Raw genomic sequence first — 10,689 nt, forward strand, 5'->3', positions numbered from 1 at the left:
GTTGAGGCTGCGGTGGCCGGGAGTGGCCACTGCACTTCAGTCTGGGCGACAGAGTGAGACTCCAACTCAAAAAAACCCCAAAAAACAAAAACAAAAACCACAACAAAAAAGTTGAATATAGACTTATAACAAATACATGGAGTTACTTTTTTCACATAATTGTTTCATCAGATCAACAATGTTAAAGACACAGGTAATTCCAATGTATCCCCCGTGCCAATCTCAGCTTCCTGACCTTCTGGTTGCGAAATGGCCACAATTCTAGGTATGATACAGACATATGAACACGCATCCCGCATTGAAGAAGACCATTTCCTCCGATTTTTGTAGAAAAGAAAACTTAACTAGGAATAGGCAGCAAACCAGATATAGTGAAGTCAGAATAAATTCTGGCCCTTAATTATCCCTCTTTTTTACACATATCAAAAGAAGTTAATTTTCTTCAGAGTGTAGCTTTGTTCACATCCTACACATTTTGACATGCAGTGTTTTCTGTGTCATTTATTCCTAATGGCAATTTGCTTTGACTTCCTTCATAATATAAAAATTATTTATACACATAGCTTTTAAGTTTCCTTGTGGATAAGTGAATTTTGGCTAAGGCTGTGTTATTTTCTAATGATCTGAAACAGGGTCAGGGCTGTAGTTCCGGCTACTTGGAAGGCTGAGGCGGAAGGATCGCCGGAGCCCAGCAGGTCGGTGCTGGGGTAGTGGTGAGATTGCCACTGCACTCCAGCCTGGGCAACGGAGTGAGACTCCAACTCAAAAAACAAACAAACCAACAACAACAACAAAAAAATGTAACTAAGAAATATGGTGCTAGTATTACTAATTTAAAATGAGAAAATTTAGATGTAGTTAAGTGATTTGCCCTAAGCGAAATAAGTAATAATGGCGAGGGCAAATAAGAAGTAAACATTGCTTAAATCCTTTCCCATATTGACTCAGTTCAGGCTAATTTTAGAGAAACAGCTTGCAAATATTTAAAAAGGTTTGAGTGGGATGGAAGAATTTGCTGCGTTTTAAATACTAATGTAGTTTTCCTTAAGTATTATCAGATGAATAATTTGTTAGCTAAAGCAAATTGGTGTCCCACATACATGCCACTTATATTATAAATCCTTTGGTTTCTCTTAAGGGCTAATGACTCTGATGTTGAGAAAGGTCTGAATGGTTAATTCCTCCAACACATTCATTGCCCTTCTCATTATGAATCCCCTGAGGTTGTCTTAGTTCTGAGCCACCAAAAAGGCCTTCCTACTTTCCTTACATTCCTGAAGTTTTCCAATTTTTTATTAATTTAACTCTGATGCCTAATAAATTCTGAAACACAGATAAACCCCTTCCAGTTCCTAACATTTATAAGGCTTCTTATCAGTAAACAAACGTCAAATCAATTTTGGTTTTTAAGTAAAGATCTTTCAGGACTTATATCCACAGTATGGATTCTGATACACAGTGAGTTGTTAGTCTCAAGTGCTTTCCCACGTTCCTTACAATCATCGGTTTGCTTTTTGCAAACTAGTATGAAAGCCCTGATGTCAATCAAATTCGGAGCCTTCCGACATTTCTTCATTCACTCCTCTGTCCCGCATGGGTTCTTTGATGTTGACTAAGGTGTGAGCCACGAATAAAGGCCTTCCCACACTGTTTACATTCATACGGCTTCTCACCAGTATGAATTTTCTGGTGTCGATTAAGTTCTGAGCCACGACCAAAGGCTTTCCCACATTCCTTACACTCATAGGGTTTTTCACCACTATGACTTCTCTGATGGTGAGTAAGTTCTGACCTTCGAATAAAAGCCTTCCCACATTCCTTACATTTGTGGGGTCTCTCACCAGTGTGAACTTTTTGATGCCGAACAAGTTCTGTGCTACACGTAAAAGCCTTCCCACATTCCTTACATTTATAGGGCTTCTCACCTGCATGAGCTCTCTGATGTCGAGTAAGTTCTGAGCCACGGCGGAAGGACTTCCCACATTCCTTACACTTATAGGGTTTCTCACCTGTATGAACACTCTGATGCCGAATAAGATGTGAATCAGAGATAAAGGCTTTCCCACATTCCTTACATTTATGGGGTTTCTCACCAGTATGAATTCTTTGATGCAGACTCAGCTGTGAGGCACAACTATATACTTTTCCACATTCCTTACATTCGTAGCGTCTTTCACCAGTATGAGCTATCTGATGAAGACTAAGCTGCGTGTCATAACGAAAAGCTTTCCCACATTCCTTACATTTATGGGGTTTCTCACCAGTATGGATTCTCTGATGTCGAAAAAGGTGTGAGGGACGGGTAAAGGCTTTCCCACACTCCTTACATTCATAGCATTTCTCATCAGTATGAATTCTCTGATGTAGATTTAGTTGCGCAGTAGATGGAAATGCCTTCCCACACTCCTTACATTTATAGGGTTTCTCACCTATATGTATCTTTTGATGTTGACTAAGTTGTGAGCTAGAATGAAAGGCTTTCCCACATTCTTTACATTTATGAGGTTTCTCTCCAGTATCAATGCTCTGAGATTGAGTAATTCCAGAGTCACATCTAAAGGCACATTTCTTATTTTCATTATGGTTTTTGCTTTTATGAAATCTCTGATGCTTGATCAAGTCTGACTTACTCTTAAAGATTTTCCCACATTCTCCACATTCAGGGTCTTTTCCCTTATTACGAATTTCATGTTGAATAGGGGATGACTGGCCCCTGGAAGTCTTACATTTCTTGCATTCACAGGATTTCTCTCCAGTATGAATTGTCTGATGTCCTCTATGGGCTGTGCACTGAATGGAAGTGGATCTTTCTTCAGAGGTTATTACAGTTTGTCTGAAATGTCCCTCCTGATTGCCCTGTTGTTGCTCTACCTGGCAATTAGTTTTTCTGCTATCTCTGACTCTTTTCTGTTGCAATGATTTAATTTCATAACTGTTCTCCTTTGGAGATAAATTCTTGGTTTCTCTTCCAGTCTCCCATTCTGTAAAATAACGAGAAAAAACAAAAACAAAACCAGGAGGTATTTTCACATTGCAGGAGAAAGAAAAGTTCTAAGGTAGAAATGACAAATTAGAAGTAGTGAATAATTTAAACTTTTAACTACATTGCAATTTGGAAAAAAAGGGAGGGGGAATGAGAATAGAGAAAATGAGGAGAGCTCATAAAAGTGAAAGCAGTGGTTCTTCATTTCTGGTGAGAATCAGAATCACATGGAAAACTTATTCAAAATTCAATGTCTAGAAACCAACCAAGACTAAATAAAAATCTAAAGGAGTAAGAAATTATATCTAACAGCAAAGCATCTCACCTGTAGTAGCAAAATATATATAGATTTTTAATTTCCCTTTCTGCCTATATCTCTACCATCTTGTCCAAAGGCATATCTCACAAAGATTAACACAATACTATCCCAGGTGGGATCTCTGCTTCCACTGTTGTCCTCCTAATATCCCATACCCAACACAGTAGTCAGAGTGTTCTTGTTAAGCTAAGTCAGAGCATGTCATTTTTTCTGCTCAAAATCTTCCAGTGAATCTCCCTCACATTCAGAGGAAAAGTCAAAGTCCTTAACTGATCTATAGGCCTTGCAGGAACTTGTCGTACACTACCTCTTCTGAACTTACTGCCTATCTTCTCCCCTTAGGTGACCATCCTCCAGCTCCCTGACCGACTGGATATTCTTCAAACTTGCTAAGCACATACTTCCTTCAGAATCTCTGCCTACAAATATCTTCCCTAAAATATCATTATGTCTCATCTAATTACTTCACTCTGACTCCGACTCAAATGTCAACTTAAGAGATCACTCTACAGAAAAAAACTGCCATCACTTTACTTACTCTATTTTTCTGCAGTGCGCTTTTCGTCATGTCATCTTATCTATTTTCCCAAAAAATTATTATAAAAAATTTCAAACACACAGAAGAATAAAGAATTGGACAGTGAACCTTTATATTCCCCTACCTAGATTCTATAATAAACATCTGGTTCTATTTGCCTTATCACACATCTATCTATCCAGCAATCCATCTTGCACACATCAGATACTTCACTTTTAAACTCAATGGCATATTATGCTATGCTTTAACTTCTTTACTTTTATACTGTTTGTCTTCCCCTCACTGTGCTTGCATAAAGTAAATACTCAAAAACTATTGCTTAATGAATGGCCACTGGTATGTATGTTAATCTCCTTCAAAGACTCTGAAGCAACTGCAAGTGTGAGACTTACTGCTTAAATAAAATGTCCTTCCCCTGTACTTAAAATAAAATCTAAAATTTCTTACTAGACTAGCAAAACTCTGCATTAAACAACTTCTATATCATGCCAATTACTTTCTCATCTGAAATCCTTCCAATGTTTCATTCCCATGAATGTTCTGTTCCAGAATGCTTCCAGAGAAGCACAGCCAGCTTCTCTCATTCTAAATATCTTAATTTTCTGTCAAGTACCCTATTTTTTGCTCTCATATTTTTGTCAGTCCTGGAACTTATGTGTTCATCAGTTTATCTACTGATAAATTTCTCTCAAAGTGGCCTAGGACTAGCACAATACGTATTTCACACACCATGATATAACTTGTCCCCAACATATAGTTCAATTAATGTTAAATAAAGTAATCACTAGATTAAGGGAATTCAGGTGGAAATACAAGAGAACACACTGAAATAATGAAATTAGGAGAGTGCTTTGAGAATCAGATTAATCACTTTATGCTTTTAATTATGTAATAGGTGATGAACATGTGATCCTGCCTCTGATTCCTTCCAGCTTCAATAGAGATGCTCTCCTACATTACTTCTTACACACATGGCAGCAATGCACAGGCAAGCCAGGATCACTAGAGTAGCTCTGTACATGTCTCTATATCAGTCGCCTAGAATACTGACAGTTTTGTACAAGAAAAACCTTATGTAACTTGGAGTAAATTCTAATAGAAACTAGGATACTATGTGCTAAGTAAGGTCTGTGTGTTTGTATCACCTTAAAATTCTTATGCTGAAACCTAATCACCAATGTGATGATATTAGGAGGCAGTCTTTGGGAGGTAATTAGGTCATGAGGGCAGGACCCTAATAAGTGGGAATAATGCCTTTTTAAAACAAGCCACAGGGAATTGCACTGCCTCTTACACCATGTGGAAACTCAGCTAGAATGCACCATCTATAAACCAGAAAGCTTTACCAGCCATTGAATCTCCTAGTGCCTTGATCTGTGACTTCCCAGCCTCCAGAATTGTGAGAAATAAATTTCTATTTGTAAGTTATCCAGCTTTATGATATTTTATTATAGTAGCCCAAATGGACTGAGACACTATGGCAACCACTTACGAACTGTATAGGGCTGGGAAAAGAACCCAACTCCAGAGTTATGCTGGGATGCAAATTCTAGCCCCATGATTTGCTAGCTGTATGACACTGGACAGTCACTTAACTACTCAGAAATCAAGAAGGATTCTTTGAGATAAGGGAGATCCTTGTTCTCCAAATGCTCTGTGTAAGATATCAGAGCTTTATGCAGGCATCTTGCTGCATAGGTTATTCTCCTTGCTCTGGTTATGGCTCAGAGTGGCTGGACCCGCCCAAAGGAGGCTGCAGAAAAGACAACATCTGGGATGTCTAGAGAGATGAAACTCTGGTACGACTGGTAAGCAGAGAAGATTCTTCTGAACGAATGTATGGTCTGTATCTGGAATCGAATAAAAATGCCACTTACATTGGGGATGCTGTAAAGTTGTCCTTGGGAGAAGGGCTATGCAAGATCTATCTAATACAGGGACTAGTAAAACTAGAGACATATATTGTAGTAGGAAGTTGCTGACATCAGAAGTCAGAGGATCCTGCTATTTCAAATATTTTGGAAAAACAATCTGGTAGAAGAGGAAAACTGTGTAAAAGACATGAACTGACTCATAAATATGGACCTTAAAGGCATGTTCGAATTATAAAAGGCAACACCTATCAAGAATGCTCCTCTTGCTCCCACCCCATACAATCACTCATCAATGCTAAAGAACTATTTCCCTAAATCAATCTCCAGTATGTCTACTCTCTCTACACCATGATCTCATTCTAGCACAAGGCCAAATAATTTGGATCTCTAAATCAGCCTCCTAACTAGTTTCACCTTTTTCACTCATGCAACCCTCTGATTCAATCTCTACAGGTCAGAGGGATGCCTTAATTCAATTCAATCATGCCTTTTTTTTTTTTTTTTTTTGAGTTGGAGTTTCACTCTGTCGCCCAGACTGGAGTACAGTGGCTGCTCCCGGCCACCGCAGCCTCGACCTGCTGGGCTCTGGAGATCCTTCTGCCTCAGCCTTTCAAGTAGCCGGAATTACAGGCATGCGCTACCACGCCCGGCTGATTTTTTGATTTATTGTAGAGAGGAGGTCTCGCTGCCCAGGCGGGTCTCGAACCTGTGGGTTCAGGCGATCCGCTCACCTCAGCCTCCCAAAGGCGCGGGACTACAGGCTGAGCCACCGAGCCTGGCTCAATCATGCCTTTACCGTGTTTAAAACTCTTCAATGAATTCCCTGTGTCCTTGAGAAAAAATTCTAACTCCTAAACTGGTGAAAAGGCCCTGCATGATGTAAAAATCTGTTCAAGTCTTCACGAACACCCAGAACTTTCTCTCTTCAGGGCCGTCAAAGTATAGCTTGTTCTGCCTGGTCTGATATTCCCACCACTCTGCCTGCTTTCTACTACTCATCCTTTTCATCCTCATCTCACTTGGCACAGTCTTACATGTCTTTCCAGTCTCATAATATCACTTCTGTTATTCTTTCACAGCAGTGTTTCACACGTAACCATCTCCCCAAGGACGATATTCACTTATCCAGCCAGAGGACAGGTCAAATATCCAACAAGAATGTCTGCAGGGTTCTTAGTGATTTCAGTCAGGCCTGAAGTCCTCTGATGGCTACTGGTACAACTGGCCGCTTCCCAGATTAATCATCATCACCTTTTATCTTTTCTTCTAATGTTTCTCAGCATCTTTTTTATTCAGTAGAAACAGCACCAAATATAAAGGCTTGCACTGGCTTTATTTCACTAACTATTACAGCACTGTTTAACAAACAGTTTTAAAAATATTTTATAAGAAATATTTAGGCTGGGTTTGGTGGTTCAGCACTTTGGGAGGCCGAGACGAGTGGATTACCTGAGCCTGCGGGTTTGAGACCAGCCTGGACCACTTGGCAAGACCTCGTCTCTACAATAAATCAAAAATTAGCCGGGCATGGTAGCACGTGCCTGTAGTTTCGGCTGTTTGGAAGACTGAGGCAGAAGGCTCACTGGACCCAGCAGGTAGATGCTGGGGTGGCCGTGAGTGTGCCACTGCACTCCAGCCTGGGTGACGAAGTGAGACTCCAACTCAAAAAAAAAAAGAAAGAAAGAAAGAAAGATATATATATTTAAAATGCTGAGGGTTTTGTATCCTACATGTATGTGTTGGTGGTAATCTGAACCTTCACATAATAAAAGTTCATGGTAATAAACACCAAAGACAAACTTTTTTTACAAAAAATAAATTAAAAATAAAAAATGAGTGCATGTGATGAAATGTGAATAAGGTCTATAGTTTAGTTACCATTATCATAGCTGATCTGAATTTCCTGGTTTGGACAACATACTAAGGTTAGGTAAGATGCTACCATTAGAGAAAGCTGGATAAAGGGTAAATGGGAACTCTATTATTTTTGCAACTCCTCGTGAATCTTATATTATTTCAAGACAAAAAACTAAAACAAACAAACAAAAAAACTCCAAACACTAAGAACTCCTGAAATGAGTCACCAATAATGCTAAGAAATTTTAGTATGTTAATTCATTTGCTTGTTTCTCGTCCTAGCCTTTTTCCTTCTTGAAATCCCAGCATTCGAATTTTTGTCCCTATTATCCTACCATGACTACTGTTTGCAGGTCTCAAATAACCTCCATGCAGCCAATTCCAATAGTTAATTAATTCTGTTATTGTCTTACCTATCGGTAGACTCACAAAGTTGTAACTCCTTTTCCTTCTTAAATATATTTATATCTTTAGAGATGGGGTCTTACTCTATTGCCCAGGCTGAAGTACAGTGGCACAATCATAGTTCAATGCAGCCTCATACTCCGGGACTCAAGCAATCCTCCTGCCTCAGCCTCCCAAGGAGTAGGGACTACAGGCATGCACCACCATACCTGTTAGTTTTTAAATTTTTTTTGTAGAGATGAGGTCTTACTATGTTGCCTGGGCTGGTCTTGAATTCCTGGACTCAAGCGATCCTTCCAACTTGGCCTCCCAAAATGCTGGGATTACAGGCATAAGACACCACGCTTGGCTAAATCAACGTTTTCATTAGGGCTCTGGATATCACATTCTTCTGGTTTTCCTCCTAACTCAATGATTATTTCTCCTTCCTCCCCTTTTGTTAGATTGTCTTCCTCCTTGTATCTAAATGGCAAAGTGCTCCACGTGCTGTCTTCTAACATCTTTTCTTCTCTACCTACTTTCCCCTCCCTAGGTAACACCCTATTTTAAGTTCGGCACATGGTAATACAGAACGCTTTCAGACAGCCTTGCCATTAGGTTGGATCATGAGACTTAGTTCTGGCCAACGGGCTCTGAATGAAAATGAGGCAAAGAGCATGCTCTCCCAACTTCCTTCCTCACTCTGGCTGCTTGGAAGGTGACCTTGTGGTGACGCCTCATGCACCCGCCATTCATCACCGCAGCAGATATCTGCCTGATCTAGGGAGAGCTGAGCCACTACAGCACGGACTGTGTACTTACAAACTGCTAAACCAGAGTAAAGCGAAATTTCACGGTACTGGAAATCTGGGTGACTAAACCCAGTATATCTTCACTTATATACTGGCTTCCTGTGGACATTCAACTGATCAAGCCCATTTCCTCTTCAGAACCTCAACACTCCCTCTCTGCTGGATCTTTTGCATAACTTCCTTCCCCTGCTTTTTACAGGTCCCCTGCTCAAATGTCACCTCCTCAGAGGACCATCCTCAACATGATCCTGTATAAAAAAACTGTACTTCATCATGTTCTAGCTTAAAATCTGACCTTTTCTTCAATGTTTTTATTGCTGTCTAAATATTATGTATGTATCTATGTTTTGTCCATCTTTCTCACTAGAATGTGCTGTAATAAGCATCATGAGGCAAGGCCTTTCACTTGTGCACTGTTGAATATGCAATAAGAAATGGTTGAATGATGACTTGTAGACAACTCTAAATGCAAAAGAAAAAAAACACGAGATTGACTTCAGAGTGATGATCCTGGTGAACTCATTCACCCACAAAAATAATAAATATCCTTGGAAAATAACTAAAATAAACCATATCAGAATTCTAAAATTTAACAAAAGCCACAGAATGAACTGAAAGTTTCCATCTAAAGAAATGATGAAACTTTGGTAAGACAGCAGGATCTGTGACATTTATTCCCATTCCCCATCCCTCACCAATTCTCTGGCACGGATGCCAAAAGCCAGCAGACTTGTAGCCAATAGAGAGGCTGGACTTCTTTGGGAGCTCTGTTAAAAGCACCACTCCACCCAGAATTTTGTCCAAATTTGTAGCTCCCTGGAAAATCTATTCACAGCAGTAAAATAGGAATATCACTATGACCTTACAGGAATAAAAAGGGTTTTAGGAAACTACTATGAACAACTGTATGCCAACAAATTAGATAACTTAGACAAAATGGACAAATTCCTAAAAAGATACAAAACTACCAAAACTGTCTCAGAGGAAATAGAACATCTGAATAGACCTATAACAAATAAAGAGACTGAATTAGTAGCCAAAAATCTTCCTAAAAAGAAAAACCCAGGACCAAACAGCTTCACTGCCGAATTCTACCAAACATTTAAAGAAAACATAATACAAATCCTTCACAAACACTCTAAAAGATAAAAGAGAAAAAAAATCTCCCAATAAATTCTGAGGCCAGTATTACCCTTATACCAAAACCAGACAAAGCAAAGACATCACAAGAAAACTATAGACTAATATCCCTTATGGATATAGACATAAAAATCCTCAACAAATAAAACCAAAACAAATTCAGCAACAGAAAGAATTATATACCATAATCAGATGAAATTTATTCCAGAAATGCAAGGCTAGTTTAACATCCAAAAATTTATGTATCAATGTAATATGCCATATTACTATACCAAAGGACATAAACCACAGATGTCTTCATAGATACAGAAGTAACTGAAAAAAGTATTCTGAAACCCTTTTATGCCAAAAACCCTCAACAACTAAGAAGAGAATCTGTATACAAATGTTCACAGCGGCATTATTTATAATAACCTAAAAGTAGAAATAATCCAAATGTCCATCAATTGATGAATGGGTAAACAAAATGGGTATATCTATATCATGGAAACTATTTGACAATATAAAAAATGAGGTATTGGTATATGAGACAGTACGGATGAACCTTGAAATCATTCTACTAAGTGAAAAAAGTCCGTTGCAAATTACATATTGTGTGACTTCATTAACATAAACTGTTGGCTGGGCACAGTGGCTCAAGCCTATAATTCCAGCACTTTGGGAGGCTGACGTGAGAGGATTGCCTGAGCTCAGGGGTTTGCGACCAGCCTGGGCAACTTGGTGAGACCTCATCTCTACAATAAATTCAAAAATTAGCCAGGCGTGGTAGCATGTACCTGTAG

The 10,689-nt window shown here is 39.2% G+C and overlaps 2 protein-coding genes across 2 annotated transcripts in view; one reads left to right on the plus strand and one right to left on the minus strand.

Moving 5' to 3' along the window:
- LOC103272599 (zinc finger protein 829) overlaps positions 1 to 10,689 on the plus strand; it is a 310,263-nt gene that overhangs the window by 170,398 nt on the left and 129,176 nt on the right. The gene's annotated exons all lie outside the window — the stretch shown is intronic.
- Positions 1,518 to 10,689, minus strand: part of ZNF568 (zinc finger protein 568) — a 102,538-nt gene continuing 93,366 nt past the window's right edge. Inside the window, exon 10 of the mRNA XM_021718587.1 lies at positions 1,518 to 2,981. Within this exon, the coding sequence (XP_021574262.1) occupies positions 1,573 to 2,981 (1,409 nt within the window). The 3' untranslated portion in view covers positions 1,518 to 1,572. The remainder of the gene's footprint in view (positions 2,982 to 10,689) is intronic.

Source organism: Carlito syrichta, unplaced genomic scaffold, assembly GCF_000164805.1.
Source record: "Carlito syrichta isolate Samal-C Ts95f unplaced genomic scaffold, Tarsius_syrichta-2.0.1 Scaffold312887, whole genome shotgun sequence".
NCBI lineage: Eukaryota > Metazoa > Chordata > Mammalia > Primates > Tarsiidae > Carlito > Carlito syrichta.